Below are 25321 nucleotides of genomic sequence, written 5' to 3' on the forward strand. Positions count from 1 at the left end.
TATCTGCCAAGGAATTCAGCTAATTAGTTACAACTGGACTGTATGACTCTTGCTATGCAATGGGGGATACGTGTATATATTTAATAAAGCATTAATTATTCATGGAGAGATAACATTACACTGAAATTTCAAATTAATATAAATACAACAAATTTAATTTAGCGCTAAAACTTAGTTAAAATTAAATACACAGGAATAAAATTATTTTCAGGTCTGATTTCAGAAGTTTAGTATATTAAGTACAATGGGCCTCTATTTACTTGAAAAGAAGTTATTTCATAGCGATACAATTAACGTTATCCTCACGAGACTGAAAGCTCCTTAAAATCAACAAGTGCTTACGGATATCGAAGGTAGATACAGACACAGTTAAGTGGATGAAGAAGCCATACAATTTGGTTCTTATATGTTTGTGTCTATTATAAAGTGATTTCCAAGAACTGCAGTCACAGTCCATCTCGTTTGTAAGATACAATCAAAGTGTGCAAAAATCAGTCTAAAAGTTCTTCTAGGAGCAGTAGGAAAGGGAAAGGTAATTGCTTTCAGCTCTAGCCTACAACAGTACAACGTCGCGAACCACTGGAGACTGTCTCCTGTAAATACGTTCTGCACAATACGAGTGCTACCGTTGCTGCAGGCCGTAGGTTACCTGACATTGCTTGTCAAATGTATTACTGTGCGAACTACCGGTTGTGTTGTTCATTGTCACGACAAGATGGAAGTTACAGAGCATTTCTTTTTATGTTAAAGGTAACAAGTCAAGCCGACACGATTTTTACCTGTTCTGCATAACGATTATTTAATGGATTACTGCATAGCTGCTACTGAACACTCAGATAAATATGTACCAAGGAAAGTCGCCAAAAAGCCATTCGTTTTGGGAAGTTATTTTATTTTATTTTGACAACCAGTCTTGGCATTCCAAATGCCATCTTCTTGACCCATATGTACTTCATGTATAGACATTCAGATGTATCAGTATTGGCCACCAGTATCTGGAGATCGTTAATCGTTACTCGAGCTCTTTCTTCTAAGATTTCACAACAACTGAATCAGTTCTGTTTTTTGTAGGGTTGCCAATATGTGTTAGTGTAATGTTGTTTGAGTTACAGATAGCTGGCTGCGGTAATAAAGAAGAAAAATTTTCGTCGTCGTTATTTTGCTGGCAAGGGGAAGCAAACTGTGAAATACAGTTCTAATCACCAGGCTGTTTCTCCTGTTGAATATCAGCCCTCTCTCTTCTCTCTCATGGAATAAATGGACGCAAAATATTGGTGGTGATTCTTAGATTGAAACTAGAAGTTATTATTCTAGAGTGAAGGCAATGATTTATCCTTTTTCGTCACTTGCACACACACGTACACACAGACACACACACACACACACACACACACACACACACACACACACACTCGCACACATACTCACACACATTAGTCACGTAGATGACACACACACACACACACACACACACACACACACACACACACACACACTCGCACACATACTCACACACATTAGTCACGTAGATGTGATATTTATCCTGCATATTGGCAAGCGAACAGCCCAGGTGAGACAGTAAAGGCTTTCCACGGGCCATGAGCCACACGAGTCCATTCACTGACAGAGACCTGTCTGGCGTTCCTGGCGACATCCCAGAGCGCACCTGCTGTGACGTTATGCGTTGTCTGCAAAACAGATGCCGCACGAAACGTGGGTGTGACGCAAATTGTGGCTGCAGCCGGATCACTTTTGCTGCCGCTGCTCGACAACGTTGCTGCCTACTTGAAGTCCTGCTTTCGCTTACACATGGTAACACTGCTGGCACTTCTCTGCCTAAATCACCCGACATCAACAGAATTTTGTTATAATTAGGTCCAAACGAGTAAAATAAGAGAAAATTCCCATACAGCTAACCTATGTTTGCATCACGATCGCTCTGAACCTCGTAGTGAAATGGTGCATGAAAAGTGAGTGTAGGTTCGCTAGTTACTAGAAATTATGTGATTACTTGAATTAAAAACGACATTGGATCTATACGAAGAGTGCTGATTTCAAGTCGTGTTATTATCATTTCTTGTATCAATGGAATATCTAGAAATGCTAACCTAATGTAATATGTATAATGAATGCAGAATGGTATCGTTACATTGTTAAACATATCACTTCCATGTAGCATACCCCGACAAACTAAGAAGTATCGAGGCTGAACCAATAAAAAGTAGAGAAACGTAAACACGACGATTTCAGCCATAGAGCACTAAATAGGGTGATATTTTAAATTGTTACTAAACCATTGTAAATTTTACTACTCCCTATTTTACTCAAAGGAGTCATGATTTATAGTTTTTGCACTAGTTGATTGCAGTTACAATATATCCAGTGGTATAGGGTATACAAAACGAATACTGAATGTCCTTTCTTTACACCCTATACTCACAAAACCAGAAGGGCGGGAACGGCGATTCGATAGTGACTGCAGTCGTAAATTTTACGAGGGTTTAGTAATCTAGTCTTAATGCTTCATTGGATGTTCTACACAGTCCCTCCTCTGTCCTCGTCTCCGTCTCCCCCATATGCATCCAGTGCACAGGAGAGTCATACAAGAAAATTAAGCCGGCAGAAACGTCCTCCTTTGTTGTTAAACTCACTCACTATATTGGTCTGTATATCGGTTATGTAGTCAAAGCGTTGACCGTTCATGTGTATTTCTGCACTTCTTCGTATTATTGTGGGATCGTATTTCTAACATGAAGCATTATCTGTGATGACGTTTTCGTCACTTACCATCGTTATAAATACTACAACCATACCGTGGCAGGTGTCCAGGCGACGTTATGTTTGTTGTATGTCAATGTGAGCGGAAAAAAACTTTGCACAACCTCAGTCCTTCTTGAAAACATTTTGGAGAACTTCAACAACTGATTTAGAGATGTTTCTCCATTGCCATTTGTGACACATCGCCCACTGCTTAGCACTGCCTGCTCAGAACTGATTGGTCGAATGCACATATGTTGTTTACAGTTGTTAATTCATGTTGCTACCGGCAGACAGTATATGGTGCCACAAAATGCTAAAAGCTGTATCTTTGGAGTGGTGTAGTAATCATCAGTATTGAATTATGAGTAATGTAAATAATGACCATACTTAGAACATACAAATAATTTGAGACAAGTGTACCTTTTAATACATTACTCATGTGTGCGAAGGAACTGAAAATAATTTCTCCTTATGGACTGTCGTAGCAATGTGATAGAACTTTCTTACAGTAGCAATCTTTCCAGTGTATAGCATATGCAGTGCATGTTATTAATTCTGTATCGGGCTTAATTGCTACAGCGATATGGATTTCATCTGTGATGATAAATTTGGAAGTCTCTCATGATTATCATAATCACTGTTAAACTACAAGTACCTTTATAAGCACTGTTATGTCAAACACCATACACAACGTAACAGTGTGTTTGTAACCAGTTGTAAGCTGACCATCAAGTTACTGAGGCGACTGTATCAATTTAAAGATGTTTTTGACAACATTTAAAACTGTACACGTGATGTTAAACTGCATACATTAGTTCAATGTACATGCTGAGAACACTTCTTATGGCACAGGCAAGTTATATTGTGGAAAGGATGCACAAAAAGAAGCCACAGGAGAAAACTGGAATTGAAGAAAGAGAAAGTAGTAAAAGGGAGACAAGACGTTCATTACTAAGAATCTCAAAATTTTCAGTAAATATTCTGTAGAGTACGTCTGGTTGTACAGTTAAAAATCTATCTTGTTACCTTTCTACGATTATTGTATATTACATACACTTCCAACCTTTTCATATGCCATCATTTTTTATGGAGCATGGTGAATTGTCTTCTGTATTCGTGGTATGTCACCTGCCTCGTGGAAGTGTGCAGTAAAAATGAATTCTTTTGCCATAATTTATATTTTCCCTATATCTCAAGTTAACTATATGCCCTGCCGCCAGCTCTGAAGAATTCACAGTTTGCACATCTGATCTTCTACATTCCAAAATGTTGGTAACTGAATGTGTTACCTATTTCATACACAATCTCAGTGCCTTGTCAAAAGTCTTCCGAAACCTTTAGCTGTTTTTCCGAATTTTCCCACGTACTTGACTACTACACTTTCGTTCACAATGACTTGTCCCAAAGTAATTCCCCTACTACTATGTGCTGTGTCGATTGAATTTTCTTATTATGTGCAAACTACAGAGGACCCACTTCATCTGGTGTTTTATTTGTATTTGTATTCTGAAACGGGAAAATACGCAATTATTTTGGCTAGTATCCGAAGTATATCCCATAAACTACATTTCACGTTTCACTGTCGGATGTAAAAACAAATAAGTTTGGTGGTCGTCCAGTACGCGAATATGCAATTTACGGTTGTTAGAACTAGAAACACGATTATTTAAAATTCACTCTTTTGCAATGGAATGCTTGGCCTTGTGGTTTGTTGATAGTCGTACAGTATGTTAGTCTTAACGGAAATTGGAACCTTTTAAAGGTGAACGGAAAGTTAAGTCAAAAATTAATGAGAAGTACTGGAATTCATGGTTCACTTACTGGCATGTTTTCTTTTCCAGATAACACTTCCACTTCCATGACGTTGTGTAGCTGCTTTCTTGTGAGAGCTTACCGGTAACATTGAGCGAAATTAAGAATCATGTTGGGAAATTAATGCTTTCATTTTGGTTCATCATTGTATCAGTAGATTTAAAAACTTTTTCTTTCCCTGTGATTCGGTGAGTTGATGTGGGTCCACTTCATATTTTATTGGTAATCCAGCCATCTCTGTAGATAGATACACTTTTTCCATAAGTTGTTTCTCTGTTTTTGATACGTTGCAATCGTCATCGTTTAACACGATTTTGCAGGAGTGCGGATCCCGTGCACTCTGAGACTGTTTCCAAAGTGCACAACATTCTGGAACATTCGAAAACATTATCTGACATTCTAGAATAGCTGCCAAAGCTCTAAAACATAATAAAACATTCCGATGCGACCACATGACTCAGGTATCTCCACAACCACAATAGGTACTACTGTAGTGCACAAAGGGTGGCAAGAGACACAAAATCTGGTATCGTCAACTTTACCGAAAAACACTGGTGTAAGAAAACTACTTATTTAAAAACTTACTGTGTTTGGTGGAGATAAAAAGGAACATTTTACAAGTGACAGAAGTGTCGCAGGTGCACCGCTTCCCTGCTTTGGATCAATGAAGTTTTTGACGGTAGTGATGTTCAAACGCTGTTCAAACTGCCGCGAAACGAATATTGTTTCAGAAATGTTGCTGGAAATATCGTTTACATCAATGCAAAACGAAAATTATTAAGGGGGAATCAGAACGCCGACAGTAAACTTTGAGATATAAACAGGTAAAAATGCGTCGTTAACATGGGCTCTAAAATGTATCCCTTAAGAGTTGCGAGAACTTGCCATCACCTTCAACAATTAGATCTTTTGACCTGTTCCGCCTCAGAATCGTTAACGTCATCTCTTTAACGGAAGTCCAATGTTCCTCATGGTAGTTGGGTTAAATTGTATTGTTGCTTTAGTTATTCTATTATTCTTCCTAGTTTTTCTATCATTCTTTCTAGTTCAATCGGTATTTTTCAATTATATTTGTAATAATTTCAACATTTAGTTCTCGTCCAATATTGGTATTTTTTATGGTCCAACAACGAATACCCTGCTACAAAGAGGAGGAACTTCGTATCTCATGCTTCAAGTCGTTGTCATTGATCAGATGTTAGGCATTCGATACCATACAGCAGCAAAGGTACGCTATTACTTTTTAGAGTTTAATTAATGTTTCTTTCCTTGCGTTATTTTTTCATGTACGCTATATAGTTCCACAGAAACGTCTGAATCTGGCCAATTTTAGCTTTACGTCATCTGACATGGGAAATTTATATTTACACCCTAAATATTTAAACTCTCTCACTCGTTCAATTATTTGTCCACTTATAAGAGTTTTGGCTGGTATGAGTTCCAGTCCTTGAAACTCCATCACTTTTGTTTTATGTATTGATGTTCTCAAGCCGTATTTAGCAGTTTCACCCAGTTTGTGTACTGAATTATGAATATTGTTTTCAGAGTCTCTTATTACAATCCGACCATCAGTAAATAACGTCATCATAAAATTGAAATTATCATTTCTTAACGCGTCATTTAATAAAGTAAACCATTTACGAATAACATCAGCAATACAAAAATTAAAAAGTATGGGGGATAGAGGACAGCCCTGGCAGATGGTTTCATGTTCCTCACAGTACGGATCCTTTCTTTATTATTTTTGTATGATGACTGAATTGCCACAATCAGATGTGATGGAACTCACACTTCCGTAGTTGAGTTCCATAGCATTTTCCGCTTTACCCTGTCAAACGCCTTTTCCTATTCTATATAAACATAGTAAGCTGGAAATCTAAATTCCATTCTTTCCTCGGTTAATTGTGCCTAGGTTAAAAGACAATCAATGATCTACCTTTCCTAAAACCGTGTTGTACTTCTAACATACATGCTCCCGTTGTTGGTACTAATCTTTTGGTCATAGGTCGAGCATACAGTTTATAGCAGCAATTTAGTAGACTTATTTTTCAGTAGTTTGCACATATTGATTTATCACCTTTCTTGTAAATAGGGCTTACATGACATTTACTAGAACTCGTTCGCTCAGCCAGAAAACATTCATAAAATTTTAGAGTCTATGCTTTAGTTGCGCAGATGTATATTTAGTCAGCTCCATGTTTATATGCCAGCCAACTATTTTTCTTTAATAACATTTTGTAATTTTTCCATTATTATCAGATTTATAGAGTATTTGGTACTGGCTTTTATTTCTGGTTCATCTTCATTATCAGTCTATAAAAATTACAAGTATTTTAAAATTCTTCTTCGTGTATTACATATAATTGTAAAGTATCTCTTTTATGCATATTCAAGTGCTCCATGATCTTGTACGCTTTGCTTTATCTTCCAATAATATCGTGTACTCCAGAATGAGATTTTCACTCTGCAGCGGAGTGTGTGCTGATATGAAACTTCCTGGCAGATTAAAACTGTGTGCCGGACCGAGACTCGAACTCGGGGCCTTTGCCTTTTGCGGGCAGGTGCTCTACAATCTCAAGTACCCAAGCACGACTCACGCTCCGTCTTCACAGCTTCACTTTCGTCAGTACCTCGTCTCCTACTTTTCAGACCTCACAGAAGCTCTCCTGCGAACCTTGCAGAACTAGCACTCCTGTAAGAAAGGATATTGCGGAGATGTGGCTTAGCGACAGCCTGGGGGATGTTTCCAGAAAGAGAGTGCCAGCGAAAGGCAAAGGTCCCGAGTTAGAGTCTCGGTCCAGCACACAGTTTTAATGTGCCAGGAAGATTCATATCGTGTACTGTTGCACTCACATGTCAGTCCCAATTTCCCCATTTAATTTTTCATATTTCTTACTAAAGCAGATATAGTTTTATAATGCTATCTGTATCTTACATTATTAGGTAATGACAAAGTTTTTAGATCGATCCTTTTTATTTTTTATTAACATGCTAATATGATCATACCAAATCGTTAATCCACTTTTAGAATATTTCTTTTTAGTCTTTCCCAATGCTTCAGCAGCCGTGTGCGTTATGATTTTTAAAAAATTTAATTCCATTCAGTATTTATATTGTTGCTTACAAGTTTCGTTTGACATTCCTTATTTAGTCTTTTTTGATGTAAAAGTTTGATATTATTTTCTTGCAATAGATGCACCTTGTAAGTCGGCATCCAGCTAGGCATTTATGTGTGGTTTCATTCATCTTTTCAAAGAAAACTTACGTCACTTCTTACTGAAAAGCTCTGTAAACTATTTGTCTTTTATTCTTACTTATGCCTTTTTATTTGCAAGAATACAGTCTATTATTGAAGCTGTACCACGAGTTGCTCATGTAGATTTACGGATGTGATGATTTTTTAAGAAAGCATTTGTTATTCGTAATTCATTGCTTGTGGAAAACTGTTATTCAGAGCATTTTCATCCTCTGTACCTTCAATGTCTTTAATGTATCGCTTATCTAATCGGGCGTTTAATTCTCCCATGAGAAGTAGATACTCATTTTTATTTATTTTTACCATAGTGTTCTGTAACAGATCATAAAATCCAATATAATTTTGAGCTCTTCCTTCGTCTGGAGCTTACAAAGAAAAAACGGAGATGTAACCTCTCTCAACTGTAAGACATATCATTAGTGTTCTTCTATTTATAAATTTGTACAAATGTATTCTGTTCTTTAACGCTTTTCGCACGAAGATGTCGACTGCACCAGCAGTGATTTGTTCTTGTGATACTCCGCAATAGATCGTCACATGTTTCTGAAATTCGATCGTTCCCCGAAATTTCTTATTTGTTTCAGTTCTGACAGCAATATCGATTTTAGCATTGCCTAGTTCTTGTTCCAGTTCTGTTCCTTTATGTGACAGACCTCTAACTGTCGCTGTTGCTGTTTTAAACGTTCGTGATATATGTAACTTGCCCTTACTGTTTGCTTTATTTCATTTGTGGGTCGGTAAATAATGATCAGTCCGGCGTGAAATTTTCTTAGGGTATTTAGCAATTCGAGTGTCTCCTTACCGCATCACAAACGCTGCGCAGTGTAAGGACAGTGGTGGAGCTGCCGCCTTTAAGTTTCCGTCCCAGCTGATTTTATTTCAGGCTTGATCTGTCCTAGACAGATTGCGTTCTCTACGGCCTCGAGATCTGTCCTCCTGTTGTGCTTATCTCCAGAACTATGAAACACATCTCTTCTAATGCTTTGTTTTCATATTTGGGAGGAGGTATTATGGACCAAACCAAGAAAAAAAGTCTGGTAACATGGTCATTAAAATTGCTGCACCAAGAAGACATGCAGATGATAAACTGGTAATCATTGGACAAATATATTATACTAGAACTGACATGTGATTACATTTTCACGCAGTGTGGGTGCATAGGTCCTGAGAAATCAGCACCCAGAACAACCAACTCTGGCCGTAATAACGGCCTTGATACGCCTGGGCATTGAGTCAAACAGCTTGGATGGCGTGTACAGGTAGAGCTGCCCTTGCAGCTTCAACACGATACCACAGTTCATCAAGAGTAGTGACTGGCGTACTGTGATGAGCCAGTTGCTCGGGCGCCAGTGACCAGACATTTTCAATTGGTGAGAAATCTGGAGAATGTGCTGGCCAAGGCAGTTGTCGACATTTTCCGTATCCAGAAAGGCCCGTACAGGGCCTGCAACATGCGGTCGTGCGTTATCCTGCTGAAATGTAGGGTTTCGCAGGGATCGAATGTAGAGCAACGGGTCGTAACACATCTGAAATGTAACATCCTCTGTTCAAAGTGCCGACAATGCGGGCAAGAGGTGACCGAGACGTGTAACCAATGGCATCCCATAGTATCACGCCGGGTGATACACCAGTAAGTACACGCTTCCAATGTGCTTTCACCACGATGCCGCCAAACACGGATGCGACTATCATGATGCTGTAAACAGAACCTGGATTCATCCGAAGAAATGACGTTTTGCCATTCGTGCACCCAGGTTCGTCGTTGAGAACACCATCGCAGGCGCTCCTGTCTGTGATGCAGTGTCAAGGGTAACCGCAGCCATGGCCTCCGAGCTGATAGTCCATGCTGTTGCAAATGTCGTCGAACTGTTCGTGCAGATGGTTGTTGTGTGGCAAACGTCCCCGTCTGTTGACTCAGGGATCGAGACGTAGCTGCACGAACCGTTACAGCGATGCGGATAAGATGCCTGTCATTTCGACTGCTAGTGATACGAGGCCGTTGGGATCCAGCTGGCGTTCCGTATTGCCTCCTGAACCCACCGATATCATATTCTGCTAACAGTCATTGGATCTCGACCAACGCGAGCAGCTATGTCGCTACACAGTAAACCGCAATCGCAATAGGCTACAATCCGATTTTTATCAATGTCGGAAACGTGATGGTACGCATTTCTTCTCCTTACACGAGGCATCACAACAACGTTTCACCAGGCAACGCCGGTCAACTGCTGTTTATGTGTGAGAAATCGGTTGGGAACTTTCCTCACGTCAGCACGTTGTAGGTGTCATCACCGGCGCCAACCTTGTGTGAATGTTCTGAAAAGCTAACCATTTGCTTATCACAGCATCTTCTTCCTGTCAGTTAAATTTCGCGTCTGTAGCACGTCATATTCGTGGTGCAGTAATTCTAATGGCCAGTAGTGTACAGATCATAAGAACTGCGAGATGTGTCTCACAGTGGCGAAGATGAAGTGCCCATAGCTCTTCAGGTATGTTTTCTTGTTACGATCTATACTACCACCTCTGAATGATTTTTGGTGTAGTTCTGGTTTCAAACCAATAACGAAATTAAAGACTATGTATTTGAAAGAGCATGTCTGAAATCCAAATCAGCTGCTGGGTAATAGTGATTGGTGTACTTTGCAGTATACTCGGATGCTCTACGACATATTGTCTGCAAGGCGACCGATACTTGGTCCCTCATGACTATTACGACACTCCCCATGCATCGGCAAGCCTCTATTTGTTCTGGACTGACTGTACAAGGCGAGATCGTCATTGAAAATATTCAAGTCCGCTACATCTCGCGGTTGCTGATCTGAAATCCACTAGTCTGCTTTTTTCAGCTGGTGTCCCTTTTGCTGCTGTGGATGCACTGGTCGTGGGCTTGTAAGCTCTGGAGGCAGAGCCACAGCCGCAATGGTAAACTGTGAAGGGTGTCCTGCACTACTGATTTTGGCTGTAAAGAGTGTACAACGATTTAAATTTTGTCATATAATTATCCAGATATTCTGTAATGTCGCCGCATATACTGCACTAAACGCGTCATTTGTTATATATTAATATTCCACTTTGCTACTGTCGGGAACTACACAGAAGCCACTTATTACACACATGTGTGACCTCACAATAACGGACGACGGACATGCACGCGTAAGCACTAAGACTGACAGTAATTAACGAGAGCCACTTCCCGTCTGTTAATCACTATGGCCACCAATACCGATTCTACTTTTAGTACAATAAATTCAACACTTAACGAAGTAAGTAGGAGGTAGGCCTACAACCGAAACACGTCTGCTCCTGATGGTCTCTCCTCTGTGACTAGCTTGTCAACTCTGACTTTCAAGCTGCGATACGAGGCAGGGATCTGAAACTTTCTCCCTGATGTCTTAACACATATCCTATCATCCGGTCCCTTCTTCTTGTCAGTGTTTTCCTTATGTTCCTTCCTTCGACCAGCATTACTCTGTAGCACCACATCTCAGATGTTTTGATTCTCTTCTGTCCCATGTTTCCCAGTGTGAATGATTCACCACCATAAAATACTGTGGTCCAATCGTACATTCTCAGAAATTTATTCCTCAGGTTAAGGCCTATGTTTGAAATTAGTAGTCTATTGGCCAGGAATGCTATTTTCTGTCTGGGCAAGTCTGCTTTTTATGTCCTCCTTGCTGCATTTGTCATGGGTTATTCTGCGCAACTCAGCTACCTGCTGTGATGTTCCTTATCGCGGTGTCCACATCTTCAGCGAATTTCAAACGCGTATCACACTTCCTTAGTATTTCAATGTATCCCAGTTTTCTTCCACATCATGCTTAACTTCAGCCTACTCTTAATTATTACTAAATTGTGATCTCTGTCTATACCTGCTCCTGGGTCCGCCTTAGAATCCAATATCTCATTTCGGAATCTCGGTCTGACCACGATGTAATCCATCTTCCCACGTCTCTATGCTTTACCCACGTATACCTCCTGCTCTTCTGATTATATATATTCGCTATTACTAGTTGACATTTATTGAAAAAGTCAATTAGTCATTCCTATTGACAATCACATATACTCTCTAACGCTTACTTCTACTCCTTCCACTACAATGGCATTTCAATAGTCCCTCTGATCACGAGATTTTCATCTTCCTTTTCGTACTGAATTATTCGTTCAATATCCCTATATATTATCTCTGTCTCTTCTGCTTGCTACCTCGGGATGTATACCGGACGATGTCGGTTAGCTGTCGTTTCTGATAAGAACTGCACTATTGACCACAACTCAGCCTCTACCCTACCTTCCTATTCATAACTAATCCAATCCTGAAACTTCCTGGCAGATTAAAACTGTGTGCCCGACCGAGACTCGAACTCGGGACCTTTGCCTTTTGCGGGCAAGTGCTCTACCAACTGAGCTACCGAAGCACGACTCACGCCCGGTACTCACAGCTTTACTTCTGCATGGTTCGCAGGAGAGCTTCTGTAAAGTTTGGAAGGTAGGAGACGGATACTGGCAGAAGTAAAGCTGTAAGTACCGGGTGTGAGTCGTGCTCAGATGGTAGCTCAGATGGTAGAGCACTTGCCCGCGAAAGGCAAAGGTCCCGAGTTCGAGTCTCGGTCGAGCACACAGTTTTAATCTGCCAGGAAGTTTCATATCAGCGCACACTCCGCTGCAGAGTGAAAATCTCATTCTGCAAACATCCCCCAGGCTGTGGCTAAGCCATGTCTCCGCAATATCCTTTCTTTCAGGAGTGCTAGTTCTGCATGGTTCGCAGGAGAGCTTCTGTAAAGTTTGGAAGGTAGGAGACGGATACTGGCAGAAGTAAACCTGTGAGTACCGGGCGTGAGTGGTGCTTCGGTAGCTCAGATGGTAAAGCACTTGCCCGCGAAAGGCAAAGGTCCCGAGTTCGAGTCTCAGTCGGGCACACAGTTTTAATCTGCCAGGAAGTTTCATATCAGCGCACACTCCGCTGCAGAGTGAAAATCTCATTCTGGAATTCTATTCTTGTTATACCACTTCTGCTGCTGTTGATATTACCCTACACTCGTCTGATCAGTAATATTTATCTCTTTTCCATTTCACTTTACTGACACCCACTATATCTATACTGATCCTTAGCATTCCCCTCTTCATATTTTCTAGCTTCCTGGCCACGTTCAGACTTCTGACATTCCACGACCCCGACTTGTAGAGTGTAACACTTCACATTTTTCTCTAGTCGCCACTTCCTACCTGGTAGGCCCTCACAGAGATCCTGATGCGAGACTAATCAGGAATCTTTTGCCAATGGAGAGATCATTGTGGCACTTTGTCAGTTAGAGGTTACATGTCCTGTGAATACGCGTTATTTGTCCTTGATGCAATACTTTCCATTGCCTTCTCCATTCGCAAACCGATGATAGTTGCTGATTCGTCCGCCTTTTAGTTGTAGTTTCACACCCTAAGTGTAAGAGAACGCTCTGGATCTCTGTTCGTTCCTCCGCCCTGAGAAATCCGATAGTGGAACGGTAATGGTTTCTTATACGCGTAGTCTTCGGCCGCCATACGCGTATGCTCATGACTTTTACTTCAAATGTAAGAAAAGGCTAGGTTCGAATCCGAAGCCCAGGACACTTTCATTACTAGACGCTACCCCCAGACAATAGTTCCACAGTTGTGCATTATCGTTTTAAAAGAGGAATCCTTAATTGTGGGTGGAAAACAGAATGGAGGATGCTGTCCGGATACTACCCACATATCAATGAGATGCATCCGATATATGTACATTACAGCGGCCGCTGGCGTAACTGACTCACCTTCGTGTTTGTCCCCTGTGTGGGACGTACATTGCTACCTGACTGCCTCCTCATGCTCCTTATAATCAAGCGTCAGACAAATACTGCACTTTTGAGTGGAGAGACCAGACACCATTGTTCCATGTTCCATTCCATCTTCTTGGCGGTCCCCGGTGTTTAGCAGGTTGTGTTGTTGCTCGGAACGAACACCTAGAGGATATTTGCTTGTGTGACGTACAGGGGGTGTCGTCACAGCCCTCTAAGTCTTCTACAAAAAGACATTACAGTTCCGAATCATTCTTGTCGAGGTAACTGTAAGCCGTAATTTGTAGGTAGCAGACAAAAGTTCCATGCTTTACTTCTCACAGGAGCAGGTGAATGTTCGAAAAGTGTCACTGTGGTTTGCGCCGATTCGGTAGGAAGCTTCTTGTGATGACAGTGATTTTGAGAAATTGCTTGTAGTTACATTCGAGGAACATTGACAGACAACGGCCATCAGGAGTCGCTTCCTCTGGTTCACAGATTGGAGGCACAAAGCACTCGCCTTAAAGCATTTGTTAATTCAGCTACACTTTTACCTGCATTACGCAGGCGACTGCTCGTAGCAATTGACCGTGGTCAAAAGAGCATCGAGAAAGGGTTTCCCGATCACATAAACACTATTCCAATCATGAGTTGTGTAAAACATTGTGTAGCATTTATTTTCATCTTTCAGTAAATGTCGGATAATTCTTTGTACTGAATTAACCTGCGTAGAACAATAAATACTTATCCATAACTGGAGTTCTAGTCATTTTTACATACTGATAACAGGATACTAGGCAATCAAACGATAATATGTAATTATAATAATAGTCTCAGGAAGCTTTAGGTTGTGAAATCTCTCCATATTTTTCTAGAAGTTGTCAGCGTAAGGTAGCAGCGGAACGTTCTGGTACCAGAAGTCCATCCGCTCTGCGTCTTTGTTGTGAGCGAGGGAGAAGTTGGACTGCATCAGCATGTAGCTGCGAGTCACATTGTTGTACGGCTCCCATATCACTGGATCCGCTTCCGGGGTTGGATTTCTGCGGAAAAACAAAGTTGATCTAAATCAGCTGACGCTTAGGAATTACATTTTTAATGATTTTTAATGTACATGATTTAGGCAACTATAGTTTTAAGAAAGCGTTTAGGACGAATAGCAGTTGCTGTAATTTTTAGCAAACAGCCGAAACTGTATTTAATGTCCTACTTCAGACTGTTCAGCTAAGGACAGTGAAAGCAAAATTTGAGAAATAATTTTTTAAATCTGATTACAGAAGAAGAAAGAACTAATCATGTCTGTACATACCCATACTTAGCGAAGTTCGTCCAGTACCGAACCATATTCCTGCGCACCTGATCCTCCTCTGACTCTGGATCCAGGTTACATACAGTATCATCTCTCACAAAAAGCACGAATATATCACCTGCGTGATTCGTCCCTGAAAGAGGAGATTATGTTAAGACAGTAGATAGTATATTGTTAATGCTGTGGGAAATTGTTGATCTGGTTCTGAGGTTGTTATAACTTTAGATATTTTAATAAAGAAGTGAAATTATCTTGTCATATTTCTGTGTCTGATATTATCTTGCATTATTTTAGTATGGTAAATACGATGCCTCTCGCCCCAGCATTACTATGATGCTTCATACAAAGTAGTTACTGGTGTCATTGTTGTATCTTTGAAACCAGCGATGGCCCAGATTTTGGCTTATGGACCATACCTGAGCCTGATTGCATAAGCGATCAGCCTTGCTTCACATTTCCTCCACTGCCACACTGCGCTGTCAGAGTGTAAGTGATAGTGCAGTCGCACTGCACACTACTTGGTTTTGTATTTCACATAGAGGACGAACAAAACAAGTTTTCAGTATTAAGTAATTATTTTTAGCACGCTGAAGACATAATTTTTATTTGGTACAAACTGTCGGCATACGGACAAACGCAGACAATTTTACAAAGTTTTACACTCAAGTTTGCAAAGTAATCGTGACTTATTAAGTTCATAATTCAAAAGAAGTCTTTCACGCAAATACGTCGACTGAAATAGTATAGCACTTTTGCAACCTCATTATGGAGACTTGGGAACTCTACCAGAGAAAAGCAATGAAGACATCCTGGACAGTTTTAATATAAAAGGATTTATAATTAAAACTGGAATCGTCTTGAAGGCCAGTCAGTTACATTTGCGCATGCATAGGGTTCCTTTCAACGGTAACAGTTCGAGAACAGATGTAATGAAAAACCTTTATGAAACTATCGCTGTAATTCTTGCTAGGTCACAATGAATTCTTCACACAAATGGGACGTAACATCTGAGGTCATCAGTCTCCTAGAACCTAGAACTACTTAAACCTAACTACCCTAAGGACATCACACACATCCATGCCCGAGGCAGGATTCGAAGCTGCGACCGTAGCCGTCGCGCGGTTCCGGACTGAAGCGCCTAGAACTGCTCGGTCACAACGGGCGGCTAATTCTTCAGACCTCGAGCTTTCTTTAAAGCCAGTGAGCTTAGGGAACTGGATTGTCTTTGTCAGAATGTGTCCATTCTACAACGCGATTTTCTTTTTAAACGCATCCCCATCAAGTCAGGAAGGAGTTACCTCGAAATGTCTTACTGTGAGCAGTGTGCGGTCAAGTCTACTTAAGATGTGAAGTCTGCAGTTCATTCCGAATGTTCTAATTTTCACTAAACGTAATGGTTGTCTCGGATATCGATAACCAACAGCTGCATAATGGAATGATGGCTATGAAAATCTGCTCCCGACCGGGATTCGAACCCGGATTTCCTGGTTATCACGAGCGGTTGCCTTACCACCTGGCTGTCTGAGTACAACTCACGGCCAGATCGTAATCTCCACATGTCGTCAACCGTTTGTCTAGAACCTGTATTCGTACGTCCGTTACGTATATTCCTGTACAGGAGAGACACTTTGTTTGAAAGTCATTTGCTGGTGTCGGCGGTTAAATACAATACTGCAGTGCCTGTATTATTCCGAATTACGATGCGGTGTACCTTCACTGCAATATAGTGTTCTAATTTTCTTTCCTGCACTGTTTTTCCCTTCATAAACTGAACGACAGCGAGATTTAAATCGAAAAATAGTTCCAGGAATGCCCCTTGTCTTAGCCAACGTACTTCGCAATAATATACGATGCCTCCATACTCTTCGTTCATTCCAAGTTAACTGTGTTGAAACTGAAATGGAATAATGTGTGCGACTTCAGATATTTTACTATTCGTACCGCCAATTCCTTCAAGTGCTCCACGCCTGCAAAATTAGCACAAAGTGCTTGTTAATGAGTCCCGTCTGTCGATCTTTCTGAGTTGTTGCTCTTTCACTGTCATCTAAAAGTTTTAATTCTATCTGCAACGTTATAACGTCGTTTCCTAGCAAACGAGCAGTATCCGCCGCTTATGCAAATTGAGAATTCTAGTCTCTCTCTTCTGTGATTCCCATTCGTTTAAGGGATTGTGACGACAGATCGCTAGATTGCCTCTTTTTGTGCAAACAGCAAATGGACCTATGGACGTCTTCGACACGAGCAAAGAGCGTGGAGTAAATAGCACCGACACCACGATTCTAACGAACTCAGAGAGTTGTCCGACCGCAAAATGCCGCACCTCAATGCTAAATGAAATGTGTTACCGATAAGGACCGAACAAAGCCCAGTGACAGGAGGGGCCAGCACAGGCAGCCCGCACAGGCAGCACACGAGAAGATTGGCTCGCCATGGCTTTAAACCAGGACACACTACAATTGTGTTCATTATCGCGATTAATACCAAAGAACAGTTTTTTGATGGAAATAGGTCTTAAGTTTTCCCTTTGAGGGAGAATTACTAGTCTGAGTGTTTTTAGGAAATACATAAGGAAGATGCACTTTAAATTACTTTTGAATGCATTATGGGAGTGAACAGTGATCAATGTGTTACGAATATTTGCTATCAAAAACAGTGTTGATCACAATTTATTTATTACGGTGACCTGTTTCGACCACTACTGTGATCATCTTCAAACAAATGAGTAAGAACCTCCTTCTGCTGGAGAATCACTACTACACACGGCAGAAGGAGGTTCTTCCTCATTGGTCTGAAGATGATCACAGTAGTGGTCGAAACCGGTCACCGTAGTAAATAAATTGTGATCAACACTGTTTTTGATAGTAAAGATGCACTTTGTTTTGAATTCACAAATTATTGTTTTATAGCTCTAACCCTGGAATTTTCTTCTCTTTTATGGATGAAAATACATCAAGCGCCATCTACATCGTAACAGACATCATAAAGTATTGCCTGTCATTCTGGGCGACCACAGTTTGATAATTTATATTGCAATGACAGGTACTAAGCAAAAAATTGTAATCCCTTAAACAAGGAGATAAGAACCATTCTGCTAATTAAATAACTGCAGAAACCATTCCATAACGTAACTGAGCTTGCTCAATTATAGAAAGCATTCTAGACTTAATTTCTCTTCCAGCTGATCTGCATTATTTTGTTGAGACACCAAGATGGACGAGGAAAAAGCTGTTGAATTCACACAAAGGATCTTCATAAATTTATATGCTGTTATTATACAGATTCCTTCGACCGCTCAGAAAATGACGGTCTTACTTTACTATAAAGTTTTGAAGTTTTTATTGTTAATTTATTCTTCTCCACTCGTACTGATATTAATTTTAGAATAATATTTCCTATCTAAGGTCTTTATACTCCTTACACTTTGGCCGGCCGCAGTGGCCGAGCGGTTCTAGGCGCTACAGCCTGGAACTGCGCGACCGCTACGGTCGCTGGTTCGAATCCTGCCTCGGGCATGGATGTGTGTGATGTCCTTAGGTTAGTTAGGTTTTAGTAGTTCTTAGTTCTAGGGGACTGATGACCTCAGAAGTTGTCCCATAGTGCTCAGAGCCATTTGAAACAGTTTTTGAACCTTACACTTTCCTTTTGATGAGGGCATTCATAACGAAGAAATAATAGGAAACACTGTATAGAACGTATAAGGCTGTCGTGAAGTTACAACGAGAGGCGCTATATTGTTGTGCAGTGATAGTAATGACACAGAGCAACATTAAAGCCACCCATTTGAGGGTGCTGCCAGTTCTTCAAAATCATGAAGGACGACGCAGAGATGAGTGACGTCTGATACGGATTTCGTTTATGGGCGCTCTTGAGTATCTTGTGTTCGCTGTTCATGATAGCACCTGCTTGGCAGTCGATAGTTTTCACTGAAGTGGCTGTATATGACGCCATTCTTATCAGTCCATCAGACAGTCAGTACATAATTTATTTGTTCCTTTTATAGCTTTGAGTATTGTCTTGAGTTATTCAACATTCATGAGTACCATTTCACTTACGTCCTTTAAAAGGTGCATTAGTACATTAGTATGACCCTTGTTTACACATGTGTTATTACTTGTTGTGGTTTTATGACACTTTCTACAGTCTTGGGTCTTCTGTGGATCTATGGAACAAGAGAATATGTAATGTAATTTTGTCTAATCTACATATTTACGAAGTTAATGACGAGCAAACAAGAACATCAAGTGTGAAAAACGAAGTGGTAAGCAGGGACTCACAACAAGAAAAATCATTTTGAACGAGAAGAACAGTATCTGAAAAAAGTAGGATTGAAACAACAGCAGTAAACACGAGAAGAGGAACACCGAAATCAGCTGGTGGAACAGTTTCGTGATCAACAGTGATCAACAGCATTCAGAATTTCCATAGGCCCTAAATCTATAAACGTTATAAACGTAGGTTTACGTTTCAACGCATCTTGTTAGATATGTCGTAAGCTCAGTATTTCCTGACGTGTTGTGACACTTTCGCAGGACTTTAACTAATCTCCCTCCGAGAGCGTGCTAAAGATCTACAAAAACAACGATATAGACGACCTGTTCAAAATGGCTCTGAGCACTATGGGACTCAACTGCTGTGGTCATCAGTCCCCTAGAACTTATAACTACTTAAACCTAACTAAGCACATCACACTAATCCATGCCCGAGGCAGGTTTCGAACCTGCGACCGTAGCAGCTACGCGGTTCCAGACTGAAGCGCCTACAACCGCACGGCCACCGCGGACGGATAGACGACCTGTGAAGACAGCAGCCTCAAATCTACACGTAAATGTGGAGAAAGTCGTGAAGTAACTTGGAGGGAACGTGAGGTGTGAGTTATATTATAGGGGTTTGATTTGGCTGTTCTTTGACGGCACAGGCACGGGTGAGGTGTGCCTAGAGAAGCTAGAGAGATTAATTTTGTCTACCATCTGTGAGATGTTTGGGGATGAAAGGTTTTACTGTCAACAAGAGAACGCCCCACCACACTGCTATAATCGTGTCACGGAGTACCTCTACGAAAATGTTCCAGCACGATGTAGGGATGAATAGGTGCCGTCAGATTCCACTATTTTCCCCAAACAAAGGTATCTGAACTTTTTCTCTGAGGAGCACTAAAGGATTTTTTTTTCGACAAAAACCACGCACATTGGATTCGCCTCGAGAATGCATCGAACATTGTTACGCAGGAATCCAGCTGGACACACTGCAGTCGGTAGCCGGTGCAGCAGTTCAGCGGCATCTCCTGTGTGTGGATATAAATGGTGGCCACTTCGAACACCTGTACTGCTTTCGATAATTTGAACTTTAGATTGTATTTTCAACGAAAATGAGAGATTTCTGTCAATTAATCAATTTTTATCGAAGTTATGGGCAATTAAACAGCTTATGTATTTTTGGGTCCATCTTTGTTCCTTCAATGTCTTCATAATCTGCGGAGATAGTTGGCATATAAACCTTTACTACTGTGATAGGTGTCTGTTTAGTGTCTATCTTGTTTACGATAATGCTTTCATAATGATTTTCTTAGTAGCTTACCCGCATTCCTATTTTCTTAGAGATCGAGTCCTGCATTCCCACTATTTGATTTTGTATTTATAACTACGTACTGACCTGGCAGAAGTCATGATATTCTTGCCACAGTCACTAATACTCACTTTATATATCTTACCCTATTCATTTCCATTTCTATATTCTCTAACTCACCTTTCCGAATAAGGGATTAAATATTCTATTCTACGAACCACATAATGCAAGCTTCGTTTTTCTTGATGACTAAATACTCACTACTAGTGAGACTATTTAACCCACGGAGTATTTTACTCAAGTGGATCATCAGTGTTAAGCCGTACAGTAGCGTTGATTGCTCTCAGGAAGAAATAACGATTGTAATTTTCCCTTGCTTTTAGTCGTTCGCAGTACTAACACAACAAGGGCATTACTATATAAGTCAATCATGCCGTTTGTTGCCTCTGCCACTGCTGAAAAGCCTGTATCCCTCTTCGCACTTACCTCTCTACAGTTAAACCAACTGAAGACAGGAAGTCTGTAAATGAATCCGCGATCATTTTATGGCACTTTATTTTTAAAGGTCCGGCTAGGCCATTGCCATCTTCAGATACGTTACAAATAGAAACGCACCTTGTAACAACACAAGGCGTATTAGCTGAAGCAATTTCTAAAAAAACAGTTAGTGATAGGTTAGAAAAACAAAAAAAGCACAAAAATAATTAACGGCCATATGTACCATAACAGTAGTATGATGTAGTTATCAACGTCAACCTATATATCTAGGTGTATAGTAAGTGCTGGTAATGGGATGGATGCCTGTTGTATTTATACAAATAACTGAGGCCAGTAGAGGGCACTAATTCTAAGATAAGTAAGTAACACGTATTGTAAATTGAATGGTTAAAATACGATGTATATAGTCCTTAAACAAAATTATTTCATATAGCAAAAAGTGTTGCGTAAGGCGCCAGAAAGACAGTTATTGAACCTACTAGAAGAATTTGAAATTTATATACGAAGGAAACAGCTACAGGTACTACTGCTGAATGAATAGAATGAGGGCTAGAAGGTTCGTATTATTATTCCTTAAACGTTTTATGTGGATTTTTAGTGTGCATTTTATTTTCACATATTGCATGTCAGTTGGATGTTTTTTTTGATGTACTGGCAAACCTATTAATGTGAGCAGCGTTGCGCGCCGCAGCATCTCGTCGTGTGGCAGAGTGCGCCGTCCACCAACGGAAGGAGACCGGGCTTCTTCCGCAAGCCCCGCCGCAGGAAAACAAGAACTTCTTACAGAGAAGCCACAAGGCGGCGCCACTCAGATTCTACTCCGAACGTCTCATCGACTATCGAGATTTCAATTAATAGTCACTGTCCTGTTAATTATCTCACACTTACCGTTATGCTTGCTTCTTTTGTCACGCTGAGTAGTTTTGGGTCGTAGGTGCGATGTTTACATTTAAATTTTTTAATCTGTCTTTTATACAACTATATGTTTTGTATTTTGCCAGGCTAGGTGGTTCGTATTATTACTCTTTACACGTTTATTGCGGAGTTTTAGTATGCATTTTATTTCCACACATTGCATGTCAGTTCATGTTTTGTTGTCAGACGTCTTTCTTTCGGCATATGAAATAATTTTAATTAATGACTAGACATACTGCCTTTCAACTATTGAATTTACAATTCTGGTTACTCGTGTACCCTCGCATGAGTGGTCTCTACTGGCCTCAGTCATCTGTATAAACACAGGACTCACCCAGGCCATTACCAGCACCTAGCTATATAATTTGACTTTGGTACTTACATCAGAATGTTTTTATAATACGTATGGCTGGCAATCATGTTAGTATCTTCCATTTTTCTTATGTGTCACTAGACCTGTAGTAGAAATTGTTTCATGTAATTCAACATAGGTTGCTGCACGAATGTTTTTCTATTTTTAACAGATCTGAAGTTCGCAATAGCCGAAACCAATACTTGCGAATTGTGTAGTTTATGTAATCAAGATGGACGTTTACAAATAAAAAATCCGTTGATACCAGTCTGTTGTGGTTGTTATGTTTATCAATGAGCCACCCCACCTAGGCCATGTTTATTGTTAAAAGGAGACTTGGCGAGTATGTGGTGGCTATCATGGAGGAGCACAGTGCTTTGCCCCTGTATTACCTCTACCGAACCATGACAATGAACTGGTATTATCAATGTAGCCTTAAAGCCGTGTTAGAAACGTGTTTGAAACAAAATTTACTCGCCAAGTTATGAGTCACATGTGTGATACAAAGACTACATTGCCCATAGTTTCGTTTGCTAATAAAGTCTCATATTTGGTTATGCAATGTACAAGCAATACTTCGAACACCGTGCTTTGTCAACCGATCAGATAGCCAAGCGGTTAAATTGGAGTTCGCATGGCCGTCGTGTGTTGGGGAAAATCACTTACTCTTTTTTATTTCCACGCTACATTCGAAGCTGGAGACGGTGTTTACATCGCGCTGCTTGAGGGCAGCTTAATAAAAGTTCACTTACATTGTCTTGTGAATAATTTGAAATGACCATTACTTGGTTTCATGGAATTTTTGTGAGACTGTTGCATACTTGCGCTCCACTGGCGTGGTTACATCTTATGTAGTTTTCCAGTGCACTTGAGTGTCCATGTGTGTTTGGATTGAGAATTTGTCCGACTGTGCAAGGATCAATATCGATCTTTCACTAAGTCACCAGTGCATGTAGGTAGAATTAAACATTGCTTTCCCACTCATTATATAGTCATCTGGGATCTGGAAGTATATTGGGATCTTTTCTGTTTCTGTGAACGTGTGGTATTTGCACAAACACTTTGGCCTATTGTGGACATTTGTATCTATGGTTCAAGAAGTTTCATGATTTTAATAATAATTTAAATTAATGTTAAATCTCCTATGCATTATTTTCTCCTGTGACCATCCTCAAATTTTAAGAACTATTGGAGTCAGTGACATATGTTCGATTAGCCCTTGTTCTGTAAACGATCTGCCTTCAGAAAAATCCAGGCTATTATTAACTGCCCTCACAAGATAAATGTGTATTAGTTTTTTAGACGATTTTCAGTCCAATTAAGGTAAGTTGCGGGTTCCACAGAACTTTGGTACTGGTGGTGCACTCATGAAGATTTTGAGACTTCCAGTCGTTAATTCTTTCGATTGTTCGATATTACGCCATACCAAAAGCAGTACTATTGATGTTGTACACGTCGTTTAAGTAAGGAAAGATGTATACATACTGACAGGTCGTATTTGGACAGTTGAAAAGCTTGTATGCAGTTTTGCCTTATTTTGCACAAAATAAAAGGCCATTTTATAAAGGGTGTTAAAAAAAGTGTCGAAAACTTTGCCAGGGGGTAGTACTCATCGAAATGAGAAAAATAAGTCCAATAAACATGTTCTGGAATTGCATAGCTTTGAAATAAGGCCAATAAACATGGGTCCGGAAATGCATACTTTCTGCGGTAAACAGGTGTTCACATTAGGTGTTCAACGTGGCGTCCGTTCACGAAATAGCACCCTCTGCCCTACGGCGTAAGGAATGACCCATCGTTTGAAGTATACCTGGTTCTTGTTGTACCCACTGGCACGTATTCAAGACGTGACCATGTAGTGTCCGCACGTCGTTGATTGGAGTGGCGTAGAACAATTCCTTCAAATGTCGCCATAGCCAAAAGTCTACAGGAAGCATTGAAAATTATAAAAGTCTACGGGATTGAGGGCTGGGGAAGGAGCAGGCCAAGATGTGCAAGTCCAGATAATGCACCCCAGTCTACCTTCGTGGCAGCACGTTTGGCCCTGTAATCTATCGCTAAGTACGTCTGCATACATTGATTAGGAATCGGTGTTGATGGCCCCTTCCTGAGTTTCATCGGAATATACATCTGCCAATACATGCTCGTATGGAAATTCACAGCACCATCTCTTGTAAACACTGCCTCGTAGGTAAGTAAAATCTTGGATGTGAACGATGGATCTGCGGCACACTTCGGCAACATCCACTGATAGAACCGCCGTATGCCATGATGATCGTGTGGCCTTGGGGCCTGAATGTGGATGATATGTGTACAGCAATTGTTCATGAAGAACCCCGTCCCGTCCAGATAAGAGAATGAGATACGCCTTCTGCTGCCGCTAATCGTCTCACACCGAATGTGGCATATACTCCTCCATGTGAGGCGTGAAGACTGTTCGGGGCTTTCCACTGTCAGTCTTCCGAAGTGCAAGGGTACCTTTGTCCTTCACGCGCTGGAATAACCTTCCGGTCAGCTTATCAGAGGTCACTCTGCGCTTTGAATATTTTTCAGCGTAGACGGCACGGGCTCTTAGCCTACGTCCATTTGCAAAACCATAGCAGAATATCATATCCACCATTTCACTTGTCTAGAAGTAGGCTTACATTGATAACAATTGACAGAAGAGAGAAAATGTAAATGTGCTAGACCATTTGTACATACAAACAGTGAAATGACAGTAAACCCACAAGTGAATCCGCCTTTAGAAGAAGGTAAAACACCACGATAGGTACCGAGGGCTGACAGTACTGAACAATAAGGCACACAAAAACGACGAAAAGTAACGTAGCCTACAAGACGACTCAAGCCCCACAACTGACTGCAGACCATCTAAAGGTAGGTAGAGTACTGTAAGACATCATAATACCCTGCCGACACTTTTGACGGACCACCAATGAACGCCTCTGTAACCAAGCGTCGCGCAGCGCTTCCTGTAAACACTTGTTTATCTCGGAAAGTATACGTTTTCGGACCCATGTTCATTGGACTTAATTTTCTTATTTCGGTGAGTACTGCCACATCTCAAGGTA

The 25321-nt window shown here is 40.7% G+C and overlaps 1 protein-coding gene and 1 non-coding gene across 2 annotated transcripts in view; both read right to left on the reverse strand.

Moving 5' to 3' along the window:
- Nucleotides 1–12169: 12169 nt before the first annotated feature.
- On the reverse strand, nucleotides 12170–12244 carry Trnal-caa (transfer RNA leucine (anticodon CAA)). The gene has a single exon. It is a non-coding gene; the product is annotated as a tRNA-Leu (tRNA).
- A 2024-nt stretch (nucleotides 12245–14268) lies between these two features.
- LOC126355972 (acylcarnitine hydrolase-like) overlaps nucleotides 14269–25321 on the reverse strand; it is a 91947-nt gene continuing 80894 nt past the window's right edge. The window contains exons 9-10 of the mRNA XM_050006578.1: nucleotides 14924–15056; nucleotides 14269–14657 (exon numbers count right to left, since the gene is read on the reverse strand). Coding sequence (XP_049862535.1) covers nucleotides 14489–14657; nucleotides 14924–15056 — 302 coding nt within the window. The 3' untranslated portion in view covers nucleotides 14269–14488. The remainder of the gene's footprint in view (nucleotides 14658–14923; nucleotides 15057–25321) is intronic.

This window comes from Schistocerca gregaria, chromosome 3 (assembly GCF_023897955.1).
Source record: "Schistocerca gregaria isolate iqSchGreg1 chromosome 3, iqSchGreg1.2, whole genome shotgun sequence".
In the NCBI taxonomy this organism is placed as follows: Eukaryota; Metazoa; Arthropoda; class Insecta; order Orthoptera; family Acrididae; genus Schistocerca; species Schistocerca gregaria.